Genomic DNA, 24,224 nt, shown 5'->3' with positions numbered 1-24,224 from the left:
TTAATCCAGATATTTAATTTTTCTATGGCAGAACTAGAGAAAATATCAGAGTCCTAAAACTTTTCTAATATATTTTGAATCTAAATCATTTTGACTCTAGTCATTAGCAGACAAGCATATTATTTATCCACACGTGATCTGGTCACTTTTAGGCTCATTTGGGGGCTTATAGTAGCTTTGGATTTTGTCACTTGTGAGATGACAACCTAAGATCAAATATCTTTAGTGGTTTCAAGTTTTAAGGCATTTTGAGATAAATTTTATAATCATGTAAGTGTTGCAGGTCAAAGCAAGAAATAAGCACTATGGAGCAGGTGGGTTCTTTCCTAGCTAAAACATGTGTCCTTTAAAGGTTTATCTTACTAAGCGGGAAAGTCTTGATTTGAGATATCATCAGAAAGGAGAGTGGCTTATGAGAGAAAGAGATTCTGACAGCAGTAGTTTTGTTGTAATGAATAAACAGTGCCTCAAGTCAAGAGCTGAGTGTAATACCATGGAGAAGGCAAGTATAATGACCACGTACAGTACTCAGGAACTATATACATGCATTTAGACCAGCAATAATTTCCCATTTAAGATTTGTTAGGAGCTATTACAGGTTTTTTAACTCTGCTGACCATAATTCTTTTGGGAACATGATATACTTATATAAAAATAATGCTTAATTTGAAAGCTCTCATTAGCTTAAAAGGCTAGTCAAATGGTGAGCTTTAAAAGCTGAGTCAGTCTAATTTACCATCACAATTCACAGTCTCTCTCTTTATTTACTTGGTAGATTAATCCCATCTTAGTGTTGCCATTAGGTGCCTGCCTTGGCAGTGTGGAAAAATACACATAAACATCTCATATTTCTGAGCATATGGGTTGTGATGAATTTAAATTTGTTCTAACAGTGCATCTGTGCGTAAGCAGCTGAAGATTTATAGCTGTTTTTAAACTTAAGGATGAGGAAATTGACCACTATGGGCTAATTAAAAATAACTACTCTCTGGAAAAGCAGGAACTAAGTTGTTAAATGCCAGGGCACCAAAAAGCAATATTCTGTAACATAAATTGGGTAATTTATATCTTTGTCACTTGAAGATTTGATATATATTTGAATCAATGAATCATCCCACCGATATCCCTTAAGTAAAGCAAATTTTGTTTCCTTTACACAGGCAGGGTTTTTCCTCAATTGAATAATAAATAATCCTGCCTTTTCCTGAATCATAGACTTAGGGAGGCTCTTATAGGCAGGACTAAATTGAAATGAGGCTCTAGAGAAGAGATTTTATACTGTTTTAAAAGAATGCCAGGGAGGAAGATAGTCTATACTTCTTTGATTATGGTTTACAGTGCTCAAAATAGTATTATCACGTGACTGTTTTTCAGTTTATCAGTTTATCACTGAAGATTTATCTTAAATGTTCAGAAATAACGGGAATGAATTAAAACCTTAATCAGTCAGTGCCTACTGCTGGTCCCGAGGTGACCAGGTGTAGGAGGGAACGCTCTGCTTCCTTCGAAAACAATAACCTTACAAGCACTTAGAGTTTACAAAGAACATTCAAGTATATTTTTCTCTTTAAAATCTCACAATAACCCTATATTATATATAAAGATTATCCATTCCTATTTTAGATCAGAAATTGAGATTCAGAGAGTTTTAGTGACTTACCAAGGTCATATACCTAATGAATAGAACAATCACAACTTGAGGCCAGTTATTTTTATCCTACGGACAATGCCCTTTGCACTCTGCCCTTTGCTGCCTCCTTGGCATGCTTATTAAAATCTCTTACTATAAATACCCATTAGTCTGCTTTGGGGAAATTTGTTCCTGGGGGAGCATTTGAATTGACAATGTGGTTAGGAGCATTATTAACTTGAATCTATGGTCTGAACAGAGGAAAGTAGAAAGAAATATCCAGGTTAAAGTGGCGTCAGTCAGATGTCTGATGTAAATGAATTGGGAGTAATAGGACACAGCAGACAGTCCAGGACGAAGGTGGAATCCATCATTTCTAGTCATGAGCATTCAGAGGATTAGGCTGTATTTAGAAAGGACAATAGAGTGGAAGGCTTAGATTAACTCAAGAAGAAAACCGTCACAACAAAGAAATCATTAACCTGCTTTTAAGATAAACCATTCTGAAGAAATGAAGTTTGATGCCCTGTTCACACTGTTGGTCAGAGAAGGACAAAATGGCAGGAACTTTGTGAGACAGATCTGATGACACTTCTAGATATGGGTACTGGGGCATTTCCAAGGTGCACATAAGAAGTGTGACGCCAGAGCAAATCAGGTAAGATCAAAACCCCTCTCTCAGAATTCAGGAGCTGTTCCTGCTGATAAAGATAGGAGAGGGTTTGCAATAGGAGAGTATTTTATTTAACAAAACCAACACTTATATACCCTGTACTATGTGCCAGACACTATCCCATCATTAACATTGAACTTAAAAAAGCAACCACAAACTTTTGCTCGATGTAATTATTGCTAAAATTTGCTGGAATTTTCTATAATTTGTGCTTAAATTCAGTGAAATATTTACTCAGTAGGTGGCAGCTTATTTATCATAATACCTGTAAAGAAACTGATCCCTGCGAAATATCCGGGGAATAGGTTTTGAAATTTAAGTTATGTAGGAGAAACTTAAAAGTTAATGGAGACTCTGTTTGATTCTAAGAATTTGTTTAAATGAGAGTCATCTGGCTATTGCTAGATCTCAACCTGATTTTTAAGGTACTTATATTCTTCAAAATAGTTTGCGGGGAAAAAAGTGATTTTTTAAAAGTTAAGCTGCTTTATTAGCCTATACAATATAAAGCATGTTAAAGTAAAACCTTTTACTTGACCAAGTTTTTAGTGAGACCCCTTTAAACTGTTGAAAAGTGTAAATGAAGAAAACATTTTAAAGAAATCCACTTAAATCTTTTGCATACCTATAGAGACTGGAGCTCGATTGTCAAAGCATCAGAAGATATAGGTTCTTTAAAAACTCTGCTTTAATGAACAAATAAGGATGATTTAATAAACTTAATAATTGGTTTCCTTTAAAGGACACAGAAGCATTTGAAAAATCAGGTTTTTTTCTGAACTTTGTGTTAAAAATTTCTCTTTTCTTATTAATAAACAGTGAAAAATTAAATTTTAGGCCAACCTCTGTCCAAATAATCAAAGTATATGAATGGAGTCAGAGGAGTTTGTAGAGGATCACTGGATTTGTCTGTTTTCTAAAGGAAATTGATTCATTATTTTCAAATTATTTTACAGGATCCTTCAAATCAAAAATGTGGTGGAAGAAAGAAAACCGTGTCTTTCAGCAGCATGCCATCAGAAAAGAAAATTAGCAGTGCAAGCGACTGCATCAGCTTCATGCAAGCTGGTTGTGAACTAAAGAAAGTCCGGCCAAATTCTCGCATTTACAATCGATTTTTTACTCTGGACACAGACCTGCAAGCTCTTCGGTGGGAACCTTCCAAGAAAGACCCTGAGAAAGCTAAGCTTGATATTTCTGCCATAAAAGAGATCAGACTGGGGAAGAACACGGAAACATTTAGAAACAATGGGCTTGCTGACCAAATTTGTGAGGACTGTGCCTTTTCGATCCTTCATGGGGAAAACTACGAGTCTCTGGACCTAGTTGCCAATTCAGCTGACGTAGCAAACATTTGGGTGTCAGGGTTACGGTACCTGGTTTCTCGAAGTAAGCAACCCCTTGATTTTATGGAGGGCAACCAGAACACACCAAGGTTCATGTGGTTGAAAACAGTGTTTGAAGCAGCGGATGTTGACGGCAATGGGATTATGTTGGAAGATACCTCTGTAGAGTTAATAAAACAGCTTAACCCTACATTGAAGGAATCCAAGATCAGGTTAAAGTTTAAAGAAATACAAAAGAGCAAAGAAAAACTAACTACCCGAGTGACAGAGGAGGAATTTTGTGAAGCTTTCTGTGAACTTTGCACAAGGCCAGAAGTGTATTTCTTACTTGTACAGATCTCTAAAAATAAAGAATATCTGGATGCCAATGATCTCATGCTCTTTTTGGAAGCCGAGCAAGGAGTCACTCATATCACTGAGGATATGTGCTTAGACATCATTCGGAGATATGAACTTTCTGAAGAGGGACGTCAAAAAGGATTTCTTGCAATTGATGGCTTTACTCAGTATTTGTTGTCACCAGAATGTGACATTTTCGATCCTGAACAAAAGAAAATTGCCCAAGATATGACCCAGCCATTATCTCACTACTACATCAATGCCTCTCACAACACTTATCTGATAGAAGACCAGTTCAGGGGGCCAGCTGATATTAATGGGTATATCAGAGCTTTGAAAATGGGCTGCCGAAGCATTGAACTTGATGTAAGTGATGGTCCAGACAATGAACCAATTGTTTGTAATCGAAATAACATGACAACACATCTTTCTTTTCGAAGTGTCATAGAGGTAATAAACAAATTTGCCTTTGTTGCTTTTGAGTACCCACTCATTCTTTGTTTGGGCAATCATTGCTCCCTACCACAGCAGAGGGTCATGGCTCAACAGATGAAAAAAGTCTTTGGCAATAAACTTTACACTGAAGCCCCTTTGCCATCAGAATCCTACCTCCCATCTCCAGAAAAATTAAAAAGAAAGATCATTGTGAAAGGAAAGAAATTGCCTTCTGATCCAGATGTTTTGGAAGGAGAAGTAACAGATGAAGATGAAGAAGCTGAAATGTCTCGAAGGATGTCAGTAGACTACAATGGTGAGCAGAAACAAATCTGGCTCTGTAGGGAGCTCTCTGATTTGATATCTATTTGTAAATCAATTCAGTACAGGGATTTTGAACTATCAATGAAAAGCCAAAACTATTGGGAAATTTGCTCCTTTAGTGAAACAGAGGCCAGCCGAATTGCAAATGAATACCCAGAGGATTTTGTAAATTATAATAAGAAGTTCTTATCAAGAATCTATCCAAGTGCCATGAGAATTGATTCCAGTAACTTGAATCCACAGGACTTTTGGAATTGTGGTTGTCAGATTGTGGCAATGAATTTTCAGACTCCGGGTCCCATGATGGACCTTCACACAGGCTGGTTTCTTCAAAATGGAGGATGTGGCTATGTTCTAAGGCCTTCTATCATGCGAGATGAAGTTTCTTACTTCAGTGCAAATACAAAGGGCATTGTACCTGGGGTGTCTCCTCTAGCTCTTCATATCAAGATCATCAGTGGTCAGAATTTCCCAAAGCCCAAAGGAGCTTGTGCCAAAGGGGATGTCATAGATCCCTATGTTTGTATAGAGATTCATGGAATTCCTGCAGACTGCTCAGAACAAAGAACTAAAACTGTACAACAAAACAGTGATAATCCTATTTTTGATGAAACTTTTGAGTTTCAAGTTAACCTACCTGAGCTGGCCATGATCCGTTTTGTTGTTCTAGATGATGACTACATTGGAGATGAGTTTATAGGACAATATACAATTCCGTTTGAATGTTTGCAGCCTGGGTATCGGCATGTTCCCTTGCGCTCATTTGTCGGTGACATTATGGAGCATGTAACCCTTTTTGTCCACATAGCAATAACAAATCGAAGTGGAGGAGGAAAGGCACAGAAGCGCAGCCTTTCTGTGAGAATGGGGAAGAAAGTTCGGGAATATACCATGCTCAGGAATATCGGTCTTAAAACCATAGATGACATCTTTAAAATAGCAGTTCATCCCTTACGAGAAGCCATGGATATGAGAGAGAATATGCAGGTAGGAAAAATCCCATACTCCTCATCCCCTCACTTTTCCCTACCCTTCTCTTAGTAGTGAACAGTGTGTTTTATTGATGATCTGATCCCTCAAAAAGTTATTAGAATGGTTGTATGAACTTGTGTACTGCTAACCTAAGTTCAGTGTTGTCTATGAGAAAGCAGATATATTTAAAAAATTTCTCACTGTGAGTAATATGTAAGCTTATGTCCTGAACTAAGCTAGTTAATCGAGTATCAATATAACAAAATTGAAATGATATATATCCATTAACTATCCCTATTAACCAAGTTGACATAAGGGAATGGGCATATGAAGCAATGTGAAAAAAGTAGAATATAAAATATTATGTGTGTGATATTTAAAATATTATATATACAAACACATGGTAATTACAAATATCCTATGTAAAAATATTGCAGACAATGAACTTGGAATTTAAGTCATATAAAACAAATATAATGCCTATTAGATTATTTTTAAAGATACTTAAAATATGCAACAGTAATAACAATAATAATGTACTCCCCACAAGAACAGAGTAAAACTAAACAAACCAAACTTAGTGCTTAAACTTATTGAAAATTAGTCTTCTTGTAGAAATGTGGTAATTGAAGAAATTAAGAAAGAATGTGGGTTCTGGACTACAATCTATCTCTGTGTTATCTTGAGCAAATATTTCAGGTTTCTGATCATCAGTTTTCTCCACATAAGGTAAGAAAAATAATGATACATCACAGGATTATTTCAAGAATTAAATGAGGGTATATACGTAAATTGCCCAGCCTTAAAATGTAGAAATTTATTTTCTGTCCCCTGCTCCCACCCTGCCTTTCGCTTCCTTATACTTTGCCCGCCTGTTCCTCGTAACCTCCCTGTATTATGGCCCTTCTCAGCAGCAGTTTGTGCTGCTGCCTCCCTCCGCCCCTCCTCCCAGCCACTGTTATCTTCCCCCTCCCAGCCGATCGCTGTTCTCCCCGCCTCATTTCAACCGCCCTCATCCCGTATCCGCCCCGGCACAACCTCGGAAACAACCCCCTCTGCCATCAATGGCTTACGTCATAAACCGCAGGTCCGCCCTTGCCTCTGCAGCCAATCCTCAGCTGCCCCGCGGACATGCCCCTCCCACAACCTCCCCGCCTCCATGACACTATAAAACCCCATGTACTTCCCGAATAAAATCAGACCTGCGCATAGACCTCGTCTCCGTGGTTTTTCCTCCATCGAACCGCGCGTCCCCCAAGCCTTGAGCCGCCCGCTGCCGCCCCGGTCAGGCCGTGGCGTAGGCCCGATCCCCGGCAGCGACTCGCCTGCAGCAACCTGCCTGCAGTGCCGCAGCGGAGGCCAACAATTTTCAGTTCCTTTCTTTCATTAATGCTTGTAATAGAAATGGCGTTAGACTTTTTTCAGTACTGTTTAATGTGCTTATTTCAGGATAGTGTTATTGAGAATCAATTAAACAACAAATATTTACTAAGTATTACAATGTGCTAGGACATGCTGGATGGTAGAAGCAGCAGTCTATTTGTGAGAGCAAAACAGGAGAAAAATATTACTCAATTCAATTTATCCTAATATTTTTATATTAATCCTCACCCCCAAATCCCAAATTTCAATGTAGAAAACAAGCCTGAAGAGGTTATAGTTAATAAATGGCAATGTTGGGCTTTAAATCCAGGATTACCTAATATTAAATCTACGACAGTGAAAATCTTATTTTTATATTAGCTTACAGGGAAATCCCGGGGTTAGGGTAGGCTTAAAATCAATTTTAAACAGTCAGATGGTGGGAAAACGTATGATACAATAAACCACAAAGAAATACTAGGCTTGTAAGTGTTAAACTTCAGGTGGGATGCTTCAGCCAATATTTTTTAAACTTAGACAAATACCAACATCCTCTATTGAATTTTAGAATTATAATTTGAAAAGCGTTGCAAATCTCTATGTTAGAATAGTTTATAAATAATTTATACTTCTAACTTTATGTGTTATAAAGAGATTCTAAACATTTCTATATTAATCTAAAAATATATCCCTTATATGTTTTATATTTTGTACTTAAAATACAAGATGAAGGGAAGTTCAATATGGATAAAGTTTTTCCAGGTAGAACTGATAATTTACATTTCAACATAAAGTCTTTTGGGTTAAGGATTCTACTAATCAGTGGAAAAGTGAATACCCCCGTTGTCAATAAACTCATGAAGCGCAAAGTAATAGGTTAGGTAGTGTTCACCATTAATGGAATGCAAAATAGTCGTAATTCCCATTTCAAAGCGAGGTTTTTAAAAGACTCTTTATGAAATGTATTTTCGGTGTGTGTGTCTGTCGGTGTCTCAGGTACATTTCCGAGGGATAACAAAGGAATACCACTGACAGTAAGTGAAACAGAGGGTGCTGAGATATAGCAGCCTGCTACCCTGAGGGGAAAAGCCCAAAGGAGTAGCACAGCAATGTATAACCACTGACATTATATTTTCATGATCATCATGGTACAAATCATATAAGGTATTCATGACCAGGCAATGCTAATTTGTGTGACTATTCCAGCACTCTGTTTTGAAAAGCACCGTGGACCATTGGGTCAAAATCTGCTTTTGTGGCATATTTGTGGCAGTCACCAAAAATTGAGAAAGAGGAAGCTTAATAGTGAATTTGCTCTATCTGTTATCTTCATGCACATCATAGCATTTTTTGTTGGTTATAATCTAGTTCGCTTCTAGTTATATATATTTAAGTCTATACTCTTAATGAATATACTTTTGCATAAACCCTGAGGTCCCGGGGGTGATGAGTCATGGGCCAGAAATGTGATTCCATGTTTTCTTTCCCACAGAATGCAATAGTGTCCATTAAGGAGCTGTGTGGACTTGCTCCAATTGCCAGTTTGAAGCAGTGCCTGCTGACTCTGTCCTCTCGGCTCATCACTGGTGACAACACTCCTTCAGTCTCTCTTGTGATGAAAGACAACTTTCCTTATCTAGAGCCTCTGGGGACAATTCCAGATGTGCAGAAAAAGATGCTGACTGCTTATGATCTGGTAGGAAATTGTGACTCCATAGTCCTTATATATATGTAGGGTAAACCACTAATGGCATGGACCCTTTTATAGAACCCCAATGTGTCATACAGAATGACTGCCTTTGAAACATGAATTTGGAGTAGCAAGCAGAGCTTGACCCACTCAGCTTTCCCTAAGCCCCTGTGGAGATCTCTGAGGCCCATAACTCCACAGATTGCAAATGGAAATTCTCTGCTATAGCAAAGAATGTATTATCTATCAAGTTCTCAAAACTCTCTGCAATTTTTTGTCATATAGATGACTTAAACCTATAAAATAGCCATTTAGTTGTATACCTGTAGGAAGTAAATTTATGTCTCAGGACTGCCTTAATATGGTTGAGACAAAATATTATTTCTCTGGAAACTCGATTTCTAAGTTAATACTGTTATCTCATTTTTATAAATATATTTGAAATATATGTAATGATTAAACTTAAGCATAATAATATTGAGGCAAATGACAAACTGGAAAAATTTGTAGCATATATGCCAGATAAAGTATAAATAGTGTTAAAATAAAGAGAGAACTTAAGACTCAATAAGAAGAAAAAAATTGGCGAAGAATCTTAGACTAATATCAGGATTAAGTTCAGCTGTATGCAACCAAAAAATGCAAACTAATCATGGCTTAAAAATGTAAAGTCTTGTTCTCCAACAGAAAAATCGGAGATCAGCTATCCAGGGCTTAAAATGGCACTTCTGCAAAGTTCTTAGGAGCAAATGACTGCTGAAGCTCCAACCATAACATCTGCATTCCAATTAGCAGGAAGGAATAGAAGGAGGGCATATCCTTTCTCTTTAAGGACACTTTTCTGAAACAGCATAGACCACTTGCTCATATTCTACCAGCCTGGAGTTGACACATATCTCTACTTAGCTATAAAGGAGAATGGGAAATGTCTTTGTTTTAAGGGGTTATGTGCTCAGGTGAAAGTTGTGTCTTCCATTACTAAGAAAGAGGAGGGAGCAAGAGTTATTAGGAAGAACCGACAGTCTTTGCTAAGTGGTGAACAGGCAATTCATGTGACTACCCCTCCCCAAACAAAAATGAAAATGTAAAAACAGGTTTAACGTTAGAATAGGTTTTTAATTTAAAAAATTAAAGAAATGTAGTGAGATGCTCCCATCAAATTGGCTTTTTTTTTCCTTTTTAAAATTAGTGCCTCTGGTCAAGAGTTTAAGGATATGGATTCTTTCATCCGTTTACATCTAGTGGGGAAATAAATTGATACAATTTGGGGGAAGTAAATTTGGCAATATAATTTTAAATATTTATTCCATTTGACCTATATGTTTCCTTTCCAGGGATTTATCCTAAGCCAATAGAGAAATGTGTAGACATTTATTCTCAATAATGTTCAACGGTAGATGGATTAGTTAAATAAAATTTAGTAATCCATGTTAGGAACTGCTCTGAAGCCATTGAAATCATGTGTTAGAAGATTATAGTTGATGATATGGAGAACTTTTTATAACGTAATGTTCTGTGAAAAAGTCTGGTTAGAAACAATATACACAGTATGATTTAAATCATTTTTATATATGCATCTAAAATGCAGAATTTTTTTTGTTAGTTTTGAAGATTTATTTTATTTATTTCTCCCACCCTCCATTCCCCCATTATCTGCTCTCTCTATCCCTTTGCTGTGTGTTCTTCTGTGTCTGCTTGTATTCTCATTAGGCAGCTCTGGGAACCAAACCTGGGACCTTCTGGAGTGGGAGAGAGGCGATAACTCTCTCGCACCACCTTAACTCCCTGTTCTGCTACGTCTTCTTATTTTCTCTCTTCTTTGTCTCTTGTGTTGTCTTGCTGTGCCAGCTCTCAGTGTCGGCTGGCACTCTGGTGCAGGGCAGTATTCCTACATGGGCCGGCAATCTACGTGGGCCAGTTTGTCCTCACCAGGAAGCCCTGGGCATCGAACCCTGGACCTCGTATATGGTGGACAGGACCCCAATTGGTTGAGCCACATCTGTTCCCCACTAGCAGGATATTAACAGTGATTATTTTTAGATAAGGAGAGTGATTTTTATTTTAATATTTTTAAATTTAAAAATAGAAAACTTTTAAAAATGAATCTAATTTTTTAAAACAGATTTATTTTATTTATCTATTTATTGCCCCAGACCCCCACCCCCGTTGCTTACATTTGCTGTCTGCTCTGTGTCTGTTCATTGTGTGCTTGTCTTCTCTTTTTTCAGGCGGCACCAGGAACCAAACTCAGAACCTTCCATGTGGGAGGGAGGCTCCCAATGGCTTGAGCCACCTCTACTCCCCACTTGTTGCATCTCTCATTTTTTCTTTGTTGTGTCTCTTCATTGTGTCATTTCATTGCATCATCTTGTTGCATCAGCTTGCCATGCCAGCCTGTCATGTCAGCTTGCTGTCTTGCTTGTCATCTTTAGGAGGCACTGGGAACTGAACCCAAGACCTCCCATGCAGTAGGCAGGTGCCCAACTGCTTGAGCCACATCCGCTTCCCAGTGAATAATTTTATGATTTACTTTTGTTTGTTTGTTTGTTTGTTTGTTTTTAGGAGGTACCAGGGATTGAACCCAGGACCTCAGCAGGCACTCAATTGCTGAGCCACGCCTGCTCCGCTAATTTTATAATTGAATGAAAATAAATATCAAGGAAGAAAAGAATAATATTTTATCATTAAAATAACTAGAATAAAGACATTTGGAATAAAAATTCTACAATTGGGGGAAAAAAATAACCACAAGTGTATTCTGCTTATGAATGACTGTGCCTCTTATAAACTGTAATTTATGGTTGCCGAGGGGAAAAATTCACCTATTTCCTATATCTCATTTTTCATGAAATCAATTTTTTCCATTATAAAAGTGGGGACTGAAAGCTATTCAGTGAATAGGTATAATTGTCATCTAAGAGGTGAAATTAGGGTACTAGTTGCCATAGAGACAGACAGTGAAAATCACTTATTTCTCCAGTTCTCTTTCAAGTGAAGAAAGGAAAATCATTCACTGGGAGGTGAGCTCAGTCCCCTGGCATTGGGCCTGTAGTAAGAAGAAAAGCACCTGGATGGTTGTTAGGCAATTTTCATTACCATCCCCAAGTGTCCGATGGTGCTTCACTTTTTCAGTTTCATCTGCTGGATCCATATCTAACATCAGTGTCTTCTCATTAGTATTTTTAAAGTGCAACTTGTAATTGTGGGCATATCATAGTTTTTCCAGTGCTTAAAATAAAAGGCTAGAGTAGAAAGCAGAAATTCTTATAATGATGTTGTCATTTCTAGTTCCCTATGGAAAAGATGTTTCTTTTTGGTAGGGAATTGAGTGTAAAAATAACCCTGTTCCAAATGGTAAACTTGGCAGACTACAGAAGTGATGAAACACGGTTGTTGCCCCTAAGGTCTATTTCTTTTTGGGGCTGGGTTGGGGACAGATGCATGTAATGATGATATTGGCTTTGAAAGTTAAACAACAACAACAACAACAACAAGAACACTACTTTTACTTTCTGGGATTTTTTTCACTGTGGTTGGCATTTTTAATGCTCCCAGTAAATTAGCATTGGTATTTGTTTTAAAGAAGTCCCATTAGACACTGCAGATACAGAGTGACCATATAAAAACAAATCAAATCACATCACTTTCCTGCTTAAAGTCCTCCTGTGGCTTCTCATAAAAATAAAATAGAAACTTCTTACTGTGGCCATATGGGGCCATTTATGAAATGGCCCTGCCTACCTAACTCACCTCCCTTTCCAGGGTCACCTAACCTCCAGCTTCACCAGCCTCACCAGCCTCTCCAGCCTCACCAGCCTCACCAGCCTCACCAGCCTCTACAGCCTCTCCAGGCTCACCTGCCTGTCAAATTTCACCCGTTTCCGCAGCCTCACCTGCCTCTTCAGCCTCGCCCCTATGCACCACTCTTTTGCTCATACCACTACAGCCACATGTGTTTTCTTTATCCTCCCTCCCTCCCTCTCTCCTTTCCTTCCTCCCTCCCTTCCTTCCTTCCTTCCTTCCTGTCATCACAACAAACTTCTTATTCCCATTTCTGCACCATTGCATTTTGCTGTCCCTTCTGTGTGAAATGTTCTTCTCCTGCATGGATAGTTCCTTATTATCTCTTATTTTTAGCTTACGTTACCTACCCATTGAACCTTTCCCTGACCACTGTCCCCACCTGACATCTATCACATATCCTTGTTTTAGTTCCATCATCCTTTTCAGCAGTATTGAAAACTTTTGTTTGACCTTTTGTTTGTCTCTCTTTCTCCTTTATTTCTCAATTTTAATGTGTGCTCTATGAGGGCAGGGACCCTGTTTGTCTTGCTTACTACCATTTTTTTTTCCAGTACCTAGAACTGTTCTGGCCCATTGTAAATTACCAATAAATGTTAGTTATATAAAGAAACAAATGGAAGCATTAGCATCCATTGGTAAGAAATAGTGGTAGTTTCCTTGTCAGAAGTGAATGTGTTTTATGGTAAATCTCTAAGTCCTCTTTGCTCTACCTCCCTGTCATTGCTCTAGCTAATTGTTCCATCTCATATATATATATAGTTAGAAACCTGCAGTCTATTAATAAAAACTTATGTGGATGAAAAGGACAGAAAAAGAAGTCTAGTGTTTATTGCTAAAGTGGGGGTGGAGGATAGGTATACCAAAATGGACAGCTTGGGTATTCAACTTAGACCCAAGTTGTTTAAATGTTTGGATTCTCAGAAAATGGTAGTAAACTGAACAGATGCCATCTATGAGGAAAAATTGTAGCCATTAAAAAAATACTTATAAATAGGTTTGTTTGGCTTATTTCTGTATCAAGAGAAATAAATTAGGCAGCCAGGTAGTATATATTAAATATCAACCTGAGTGGATCAAACTATACTACTTATCAAGTGTGTTGGTTTGAGTCTTTTATGTGGACCTCAGAAAATTACATTCTTAATTGAACCTATTGTGAACCTTTGATTAGATTATCTCAGTTAAAGGCCATTTGATTAGATTGCTCCAGTAGGGCATAGCCCAGGGTGGGTTTTAATTCTCTTGCTGAAATCCTTTATAAATGGAGGAATGAGTCATAGACAGAGGACAAAAAGCTGCAATGACAGAGAAATAATACAAGAGGCAGAGAAAGAGGTTCCAGAGGTCAGAAGCTGGAATCATGGGAGAACAAAGGCATAAAGAGGCCCCTGAATGGCTGAGAGAGAAGACCCACAGAGATCAAGAAGCTAACACAATGGGGCCCAGCCATATGCCTGATCATCCACATCTGAACTCGGGGAGAAAGTGAGCCTGGACGAGAAGGCAGAGACCAGCAGAGTCACCATTGTGCCTTGCCATGTGGCAGGAGGCTGGGACCACCAGCAGCCGACCTTCAATGACACAACGTCTCTGATGTTGCCTTGATTTGGACATTTTCACAGCCTCAGAACTGTAAGCATTTAACCTAATAAATTCCCACCGTAAAAGCTAACACATTTCTGATATTTAGCTCCCAGGAGCTTTTAACAAACTAAAACATATTGTCTGATATTTATGTAATTTTTCCTTTAGATAGTTGAATTTTTATAATTCTAATGTTTTTCCCTGTCTAATTTTTCATGTGTAGTCAAGAAGTGTTTACCTAATGTACTTGGTGATTTAAGTGTTTTAAATTCATGTGAGCTTTTGGATAGATAGTGTTTTGAATATAACAGCTAGAAGTGGAATTGTCACAGGAGATTTGAGCTACAAAAAAATCACACCACACAGAAGCTTTCAGCAACCAGCAAGAACTGGTAAAAACATCTTTTTCAATGCTCCAGAAAACAGTTAAAGGACTACAGTTACAGGGCAAATGCCAAATCATGAGAAAGGACAGTTAAAAGCAGTGGGATCTCATGGTGCCCTGGTTGGCTCTTTCCCACCCCTGACCATCTTGGCTTGGAACCAGCCATGCTCCCAGTGTAGATCCCTGGTCTCAGTTCCAGAGGGAGCAGAGTAACCCTCATATACATACTAGGAGCATGTATGTCTGTTCCAATCTGTCTGGTGGTTTCCTGAAGGACATGCTGTCCCAGAACTTGCCCTGCATACAGAAGGTGGCTCCCAGAGCTCTCCTACAGAACACGTGGGTCAGCAGTCAAGTTGTGCTGCCTGGTGCAGGGGATTACTGGCTGCAGGATAAACAGTGCAGTGCCTCAGAAATTTTCCTAGGGAAGAGGGAACATTCATACCTTTGTAAGCAGGTCCAAATGCACATGCCCAAAATAAGGTGCATGCACAGGAAGGACTAGGGAGACTCCTACCCATTGGCCTGCAGTTATTCTCTAAACTGTATAGGTAAGCTCTGAATGAGAACACGTCCACAGATCAATCTGCAAAGGCCGGGAAAGATGTTTTCTCTGCATCCACCCCACCCCCTTTTTTGTTCACTCCAGGCTAGCTGGATAAAAACTTAAAGAACAGATACCTCAGAGTCATAATTCACGCAATAACACATTTAAATATCAAAATGTTCAGGCTCCAACAAAAGATCCCAAAATATACAAAGAAAGGGAGTGATGGCCAGGCAAAGAGATTAAAACATCAGAAATGACCAATGAGGAGAATCAGACCTTGGTCATTCCAGACAAAGACTTTTTAAAAATGGCCTTAAATGTGCTTAAAGAGCTAAAGGAAAATATGGACAAAGAACTAAAGAAAATAAGGAAAACAATAGATGAACACAAAAGGAAGAACAATAGAGAGATGGAAGTTATGAAAAGAGCTGAAGACCGTGCAGTCACAGAAATTAAGAATTCCCTACAGGGTTTCCACATCAGAAGAATGAGAATTTGACCATAAGATAATTGAAATTCAGCCTGAGAAACAGAAAGAAGAAAGAATGGAGATAAAAGTGAGCAGAGCCTGAGGAACTTGTGGGACACCACTATGCATACCAATTTTTACATAGCCTGAGAATTCCAGAAGAAGAAAGAGAGAAAGAACAGAGGGAATGTTAAAAGAAATAATGGCTGAAGACTTCCCAAATTTAATGAAAGACATGAATGTACACATCCAAGATGCTCAGTGAACTCTAAACATGAAAAAAACCAAATAGACCCATAGCGTGCTATGTTATAATCAAACTGTCAGTTGCCAAAGATAAAGAGAGAATTGTGAAAGCCTCAAGAGAAAAGCTACTTGTCACATACAAGGGAGCTTCAATCAGTTTAAGTGCCTTTCTCTTAGAAGCCATGGAGGCAAGAAGGCAGTGGGAAGACATATTTTAAAGTGTTGTTAGCAAAAATTGCCAACCAAGAATTCTATGTAGGGTAAAATTATCTTTCAAAAATGGGGCGGGATTAAGCCATTCTCAGATAAACAAAAGCTGAGAGAGTTCATAACCATTAGACTGGCCCTATAAGAAATGCTAAAGGGAGTCCTGTAGGTTAAAAGGAAAAGACACTTGACAATTGACTGAAGCCCAATGAAGAAATAAAGATCCCCGGGAAAGATAATGACATGGGTAATATAAGTAGCAGTATACAATATAAATAAGTATTTTATTTTTTAATTTGTAATTCCATTTTTTACTTCCCATAGGATCTAAAAGGCAAATGCATAAAATGTAATAATAAATCAATAGTTTCGGACTCATAATGTATAAATTTATCTAACTTGTGATAAGAACCACACACAGGTGGGGGATTGAAGGGCTGCAAGAACATAGTTTTGTTACATACCATTGAAGTTAAATTGGTATCAAAGCAAATGAGATTGTTTAAAATGTTAAATTTAAACCCCATGGTAACCACAAAGATAATATCAGAGAAAATAGAAACTCATAGAAACAGAAAGTACCAGAGATGGCAGGCAAGGACAATGGGTTATTAATGCAAAAGGAGAATAAGGTTTCAATTTGGGGTGAAGGGAAATTTCTAGTAATGGATGGTGGTGAGAGTATTGCAACATCGAGAATGTGCTTAATCCCACAGAATGGCATGTTTGTGAGGAGTTGGGATAGGAAGATCTATGTTGTATATATGTTTCCACAATTTAGAAAAAGAAGAAACTAAAAAGATAATGACAATGTGATACATGAGCCTAGATGGGATCTAAGAATGGTAGAAATAAGTCTTAAAAGAACAGTATAGGTACATAAGAAAAATTGTAACATAGAACATCAGTTTTGTGTCAGTGTTAAATTTCTTGAACTTGATAACTAAACTTAAAGTAATTATATAAGTGAATATCCTTATTTGTAGGAAATGTGCATGAAAGTATTATGTGTTCAAGGAACATGATATGTGCAACCTGCTCTTACATGTTCAGAAGATGGATGAATAGATAGATAGATAGATAGATAGATAAATAGATAGATAAGTAGATAGAATAATATGGCACAGGTGGCAAAGTGTTAAAATTGATAGATCCTTGTATCTGGGGTGTGGGAACTCTCTCTGTGGGATTTGTATTATTTTTGCAACTAGACTGTAAATTTTAAATTATTTTAAAATAAAAAGTTAAAAACAAAGCAAAATAAAAACAATCCAAAATCTGGAGTAAAGGATTTGAGAATTTTTAAAAAAGATGGCCTCAAGAGAATGGCAAGGCAAAGCATGGACTGGGCGAAACAGTTTACAATGCACTTCTGTGAAAGTTTTTATATCCAGAATTATTGATTGAATCAATAATCAAAGGACAGATTTACTATTTAAAAATAATAACTCCAAAGCATACTCCAAAAGTGACTTCTGTGTTGAATTATTTAATGTTAACATAAAAGTTAAACTTTACTATGGTAAGGGCAACAGATTTTCTGAAGATAAAAAAGAAATAAAAACAATCCGGAGAAAACGAGTCAAGGGTTATTTAATCTTCTACTAAGTCAGTTAAGGATGTGATCTGGCATGTAGCCGATTATGCTGGCATGACCAGGTATCTGGCAAAAAGAGCTAATTGCTATCTAATCACATTCGCAGAATGGTGCCAATACACTGGCAGGTATCACCAAAATCAGGCCAAACATAATCTGGGTTGGATTAAATACATTTTCTTATGTCAGTATTATTACCAAGATACATTCAGTTTCAGATGGGCAAAATTTATAGCTCTATCTAAAGTTCCCCAGTGAGACTTTGTGTATAGAAATCAATTTGAATTAAAATTAGTTAAGCCAAATATACTCTCCTTCCTTTACTCTCCCTCTCATTGTGAGGTTTGTGAGGAACTTTATATTATTGAAATTTCAAACAGTATTTTGACCAGTATAGTAAAGGAACCTAGAAAAGCAACAGGCTGCTGGCATGTGCCCAAACAGAGCTGCTTATTGAAAACAAAATAAGTTGTCATGCACTTAATGCATTGAGACTTTCTTCACGTGTGGGTGTGACAATGCTTTTTAACACATTCACTGTGTAATGGGGAAAATGTTATCATCTTGAAAGTTGACAAAATTCCCACTTGGTACCAGGGTCACAAGAACCCCAGATATCAGAGATGCATCTATAAGCAATTGTGTTCAGGCTGGGTCCTTTGTGGAGTATAGTGAGTGCATCCTAAAGTTTACTGTGTATTCCTGAATACTAAAATTCTTTCAACATTTTAGTTAAAGGCAGTGAGGTTAATCAGGTTGGCCTGAAAATTCTGGAGGAGGTTCATGAAAATTATTTTAGTAATTTTATGAATCAGCTAACTTGTAATCATAATTGAATAAAGACAGACATTTCTAGGGACTACTCAAGATGTTGCTGACAACATTTTGGAAAACAGGACAACTGGAGTTAAAGAAAAGTTAAAATAGGGGAGCGGAGGTAGCTCAGGTGGTTGAGCACCTACTTCCCATGTACAAGGTCCCAGGTTTGATCCCCAATACCTCCTAAAAACAAACAAATGATAAAACCAACTCTCAACAGGGAGTGGATGTACCTCAGTGGTTGAGTGCCTGCTTCCCATGTACAAGGTCCTGGGTTCAATCCCCAGTCCCTCCTAAAAAAAAAAGAAAATTAAAACGATCTCTTCATTCAGAAGGTAGCCCATCCTGTAACTGTCATAACTGTGGAGACACATTCCTTGACCTGTTCAGTGTGAACTCTCTTGTCTTGCACCATTATAAGTCAGGCTCAGAAGTGTGCCTCAGAGCCAGTACCAGGACAGAGAACAATTTGCTGTATACACTAAAGGCAATGAACTTCCTGTAAGCTTGAAAATGTTCTGACCTTGTTTTTGTTTGAGTTTAACCAAGATTTAACAGTCTTGTAAGATTGACTTTGCTTAAAAACAAAAGATGCCAGAATTGCAAGAGGATGAAGCAACCCAACGAATGAAGAAACAAAATATGGTGTATTTATGCAATGGAATATAATTCAGTGTGAAAAGGAATGCTACAACATGGATGAACTAAGATATCATGTTGAGTGAAATAAGCCAGACACAAAAGGCCAAATATTGTATGATCTCACTGAGGAAACAATTAAAATAAGCAAATTCATAGAGTCAAAAACTAGAATATAGGTTACCAGGGGCTGGTTGGGAATAGGAAATGGGGAGTTAATGCTTAATTTGTATAGAATTTCTGTTTGGGGTGGTAGAAAAGTTTTGGTAATGAATAGTGGTGATGATAGCATAACATTGTGGATATAATTAATTTGAAGGTAGTTAAAAAGGGAAATTTTTAATTGTATACATGTTACTAGAATAAAATTGATAAATAGATGCCAATCTATTAACAATGATTTCAGAAACGTGACCTTTCTGTCTGATTTAAACTTTTTAAGCAACTTGAAAATTACATAGAATTATATTCTTTCAAGTTAGAAAATATTTTTGTAACAGAAAATAGATAAAAAATGAACCAAGTTTAATAAAATTCAACTCTTATTTTAAACAATTTGAACAGATGAGCCACTACAGAGCCAAAGAACTCAAACCCAGTGCTTTGATTAGAAGGAAGGTAAGAGATGATGAACTATTTCAGTATTCTTAAGGAGGGGAAACAAAAATAGATCTAAAGTAGACTGACTTTTATTGACTGTCCAGGGTTCCTAACGCTTTCCTGAAAAAGCAGTGAATGTATGTAGGAAGAATATGTTGGCATTAGACTTGGAGGAAGAGGCAGTCTGGTAAAAATGTATTTGCATGATGTTGTACTTGATGAATGCCACTTTAAAAAAATGTTTACTACCCACTTGCACAAGCAACAGGAATTCCAAATTTTAAGATTTTCAGTATCATAGAGCAACTTAGAAGTTTGGGTCTGCTCCTCCAAGACTAGTTTTAGTCTATACTATTTCACTAGTAATAGCTGTGTGGCTTTAGGCAAATCAACTTCGGGCTCCGTTTTCTCACCTACAAAATGGGTTTGTCCATGACACGTGAACTCCAAATATAAGAGTTTTGTGTTTCTAGAAACTTAGATATAATTAAGAAGAAAATTGGAATTTTTGGAAGGTTTTTGAATCCTGATATGACGAGAACTTATCTTTTCAGTACCATTAAATATTTACATTGACTGCATTGAGCCTAAGCAATTAGTTAAATATTGAGGAGAACTGGAAGGACACTTTTTTTTTCCACAGAGATCAGAAAATCCAATCCATCTCTGAGTAAAAATGTTACTATTCAAGTAAATAAAGTTTCCTTCTTAAATAAATGGTTTTGGTCTTCACTGACAACTTTACATGTTACTGTTCAGGACACATCTAATGCTTAAGATACTGCCAACCTTTATCTGGGTAAATCCTCTATACTTCTAGATGCAAAGCTATAAGATCCATTAAGAGATATTAATACAGCAGAACTAAAGAAAAGCCCTTGGTATTACTACAATAGGCAAAGGCAAGAAAGAGTCAGACCGAGACATTGGGTTTGTAAATCAGGCCTCTGTTGGATTCTACTGAGTCAATCCAGCCTTGGTTGGCTGAGTATCCTAACTGTCCACCTGATAGATGATCTGAAGATACACTTCTTACCTTCTCTTCTTTTTTTTTTTTTCATAATGTAGCTCTATAAATTTTTTTTAAAAAAAGATTTATTTATTTATTTAATTTCCCCCCCTCCCCTGGTTGTCTGTTCTTGGTGTCTATTTGCTGTGTCTTGTTTCTTTGTCTGCTTCTGTTGTCGTCATCGGCACGGGAAGTGTGGGCGGCACCATTCCTGGGCAGGCTGCACTTTCTTTCGCGGTGGGCGGCTCTCCTTATAGGGCACACTCCTTGCGCGTGGGGCTCCCCTACGCGGGGGACACCCCTGCGTGGCAGGGCACTCCTTTCGCGCATCAGCACTGTGCATGGGCCAGCTCCACACGGGTCAAGGAGGCCCGGGGTTTGAACCGCGGATCTCCCATGTGGTAGATGGACGCCCTAACCACTGGGCCAAGTCTGTTTCCCTTACCTTCTCTTCTTGGCTTTTGCACTTTATATTTCATTTCCATCAGCATCTGTAAAGACTGAGGAAGTAGATGAAGCTCAAGTCAACTATCTGTTTTTCCTAACAACTTAGATACATTATTTTTTAACTGGAAGGAAAGTTGAAATTGTTGAGTTAAATGTCATTTGAAATTACCAATACATTTCAACCATACATTTATTTGTTTTATCTACAACAACGAATAATGAAATTTGACTGTGGAAAATAGGTTTAATAGTTCTTTTAAATACAACAGAATCTGTTATCATAGAGAAGATCATTTTATTTTGAGAAAAGTGCCTCTGAACAATGGTTTTAAGTTCTGAGAATATTAACAATGAGGTATTTTAGGGCAAATTTTGAAACTTTTGTTGCTAGAAGATATCAGCCTATCCTCTGAGAAACCTGAAAGGGAAGCTTCTGTTTTGAAGGTTAAATCAAACTTGAATATAAAGTGACCTATTAGCCAACAGGAAAACCAGAAACTTCTATGGAGTTAACAAATATTTATTTGGGGACTTCTCCCCCCAGCAGATGGCTCCCCCATGTGCTTGCTCATTGTCTGATTGTTGTTTTTGCTGTTGTCTGCTTATTGTCTGTTTTGTTTTCTTTAGGAGGCACTGGGAATGAAACCCAGGACCTCCCAGGTGGAAGGTGGGCACTCAACTGCTTGAGCCACATCCACTCCCTGCTCATTTGTTTTTGCCCATTGTCTGCTCGTTGTTTGCTTGTTGTCTTGCCCGTTGTTTTTGCTCAATGCCTGCTCATTGATTTTGCTTGTCGTTTTTGCTTGATGTCTGCTCACTGTCTGTCTTCTTTAGGAGGCACTGGAAACCAAACCTGGTACCTCCCATGTGGGAGGTGGGCACTCAACTGCTCGAGCCACATCCACTCCTACTTGGGGGCTTTTGAAGAGAACTTCAGTTGTAGAGTTGTATGTATATTTTGGTCCTCAAATCTTTTTTACCTCAAATAATAAAGTGTTAATATTTATATTATTTTCTGATAACTGAGAATTATATTTTAACAGGGGTAATTCTGGTTAAAAGCTTTTTGTTTACTTTTCAGTATTGAATTTGAAAAAGAATGAACATGTAAGAGTATAGAAAAAATGGAGAAATCTAGAATACAAAAAGAGTGGGGAAGCCTAGAAACAGAGATTAGAGTTAAAAAAGACAAATATAGGTTTGAGAAGGGATCAGTAACAAATATAGTATTTTATTGTGCACACACGTGTAGGTAATAGATAGAAGAAATAAGTAGCACAAAAATAAAATAGGAAAAGGGTAATTATATACATGGATACATGAATCTGGAGATATAATGGCAAATAAGATAGGGAACTACAATTTACTGGAGAAATGAGGGAATGGGAGATAATTGTAGTTGAAGATAGAAAATGAAAAATTCCTTTCTAGAATGTTCTAGAATTTGGGGGATGAGAAGCAGAAAGGAGGGGAAATAAAGTAGGAAACCAATGGAAGACTAGGCTTTGAAGTGAACTTTGAGCCCTTGTAGGATTTTGACCAGGGAAGATGGCTTAAGAAGTCTTGTCTGGTAAAAAAAGAAATGTGTAGAAGGAGGAAAGGTAGGATGTGTTTAATGAAGCATGAATCATTCAGGTAAATTGGGATCTAAAAGGGAGAGGAAGCAATAGGGGCGAAGGATTCTGAAGCAAATGGGTACAAGTATGATAAGACTTAAATCCCAAGTTAGAAAAATTTTTAATTCATTTAATAAGCAAAGGAGAAAATAACAAAGTCAGAAAGTAACTAGCTCTGCGCTTTTGAAAGATGATTCTGAAAGTAATATTTAGGATGGAGTAGGGTGGGAAGAAAGTGAACCTGCTAACAGCAGAGCATGGAATCAAACCCACCTCTGAATGCCTCAAAGAGAGTTTTGTGAGGATTTGGAAAAGACAGGATATACTTCTTAATTTTTTGTATGCATTTTCTGGGGGGGGGGGGGCGGTGTGTGTGAGGAGGGATGGGGATGGACTGTGTTGGGGAGGCAGGGAGGATGAGATGGGGCAGAAAATAGTTTTGAAAATGATAGTTGAGTTGCCTCTGGAATGATAATTAGAATTTGAAAGATGGGGATGGTCCAGTGGAGTGGGAATAAGGACTTGAACTAAGAGGGTTGTAGTGAGGAGGAAAGTAAGGAGTGTGGGGCTCACCTTCAGGATCGGGTGGAGGCAAGGAGGACAGCTGAGACTTGAGCCTGGTGTCTGGGTGAGGCAGAGGCTGCGGGCATCAGGTAGCTGGTAGCCTAGCTGTATCCAGTGATTTGTCTGAGCACTGTATGTGGCTCTCCACAGATGTCTTGACCTGATCAGACTGTCATTATTTTCACTTCTCAATGTGTCTGAGGTGGAAGACATGCTAGGAGTAAGAGGAGTGTCTGCTATGCCGTTATTATTTTGTTTGCTTGTGCTTGCATTGTCTTTATTGTCTTTTCAGGAATCCATATTAGGAAGGCCTAGTTTAGAAAGTTTAGTACAAGATAATATAAATGGCACTTACCTTACAGGCATAAGTAAATTCAAGTATTCTGGAAGCAAGTAATAAGAATGTTGCTGTCAGCTCTTGTCCAATGGGGATTTCCCTTCTTTCCTCATGATATCTCACCTGGTGATACACAATCTTGATTTAGTTGGGGGCTGGGGTTGGGATTAATCTGGAAAGCTTAATTTCTTTCTGAATTTTACAAATAAAATGAGTGTAAATAGAAGCCCACATTATATCTCCTCACACACCAGTGATCTTTTGTAGCCTCCCTGGAATGCATCCACCCCCTCTCCGTGGAAGCTACAGTAAAGAGAATGAGGAGAATTAGGACGGAGGATTGACAAGGGAGTGGTTGATGTTTAGGTCAACACAGGGTCTCACACAGGGTCTCACAAAGAGTCAAAGCAGGGAGTGTGAGCTAATTTTTTAAGGTAAGAGAGATGAGGACAACCCCTCAAAGATCAATACAATATTTTGCTCTTGTTTTCCTTTGCTTACTTTAAGGTAAGAGATGTAGTGGACAGAAGGGAAGAAGGCACGGGACAGGTAGAGCCTGTAGACTTAAGAAGGAAGGGGT

The 24,224-nt window shown here is 37.9% G+C and overlaps 1 protein-coding gene across 7 annotated transcripts in view; it reads left to right on the top strand.

The window, feature by feature from the left end:
* Positions 1-24,224, top strand: part of PLCL1 (phospholipase C like 1 (inactive)) — a 355,116-nt gene that overhangs the window by 280,522 nt on the left and 50,370 nt on the right. For all 7 annotated transcript variants that reach the window (XM_004468466.4, XM_071216208.1, XM_071216209.1 and 4 more), the window contains 2 exons: positions 3,260-5,734; positions 8,574-8,777. In XM_004468466.4, coding sequence (XP_004468523.1) covers positions 3,260-5,734; positions 8,574-8,777 — 2,679 coding nt within the window. The remainder of the gene's footprint in view (positions 1-3,259; positions 5,735-8,573; positions 8,778-24,224) is intronic.

The sequence above is a fragment of the Dasypus novemcinctus genome, chromosome 7, assembly GCF_030445035.2.
Source record: "Dasypus novemcinctus isolate mDasNov1 chromosome 7, mDasNov1.1.hap2, whole genome shotgun sequence".
NCBI lineage: Eukaryota > Metazoa > Chordata > Mammalia > Cingulata > Dasypodidae > Dasypus > Dasypus novemcinctus.
This window is presented reverse-complemented; position numbering and strand designations above follow the sequence as displayed.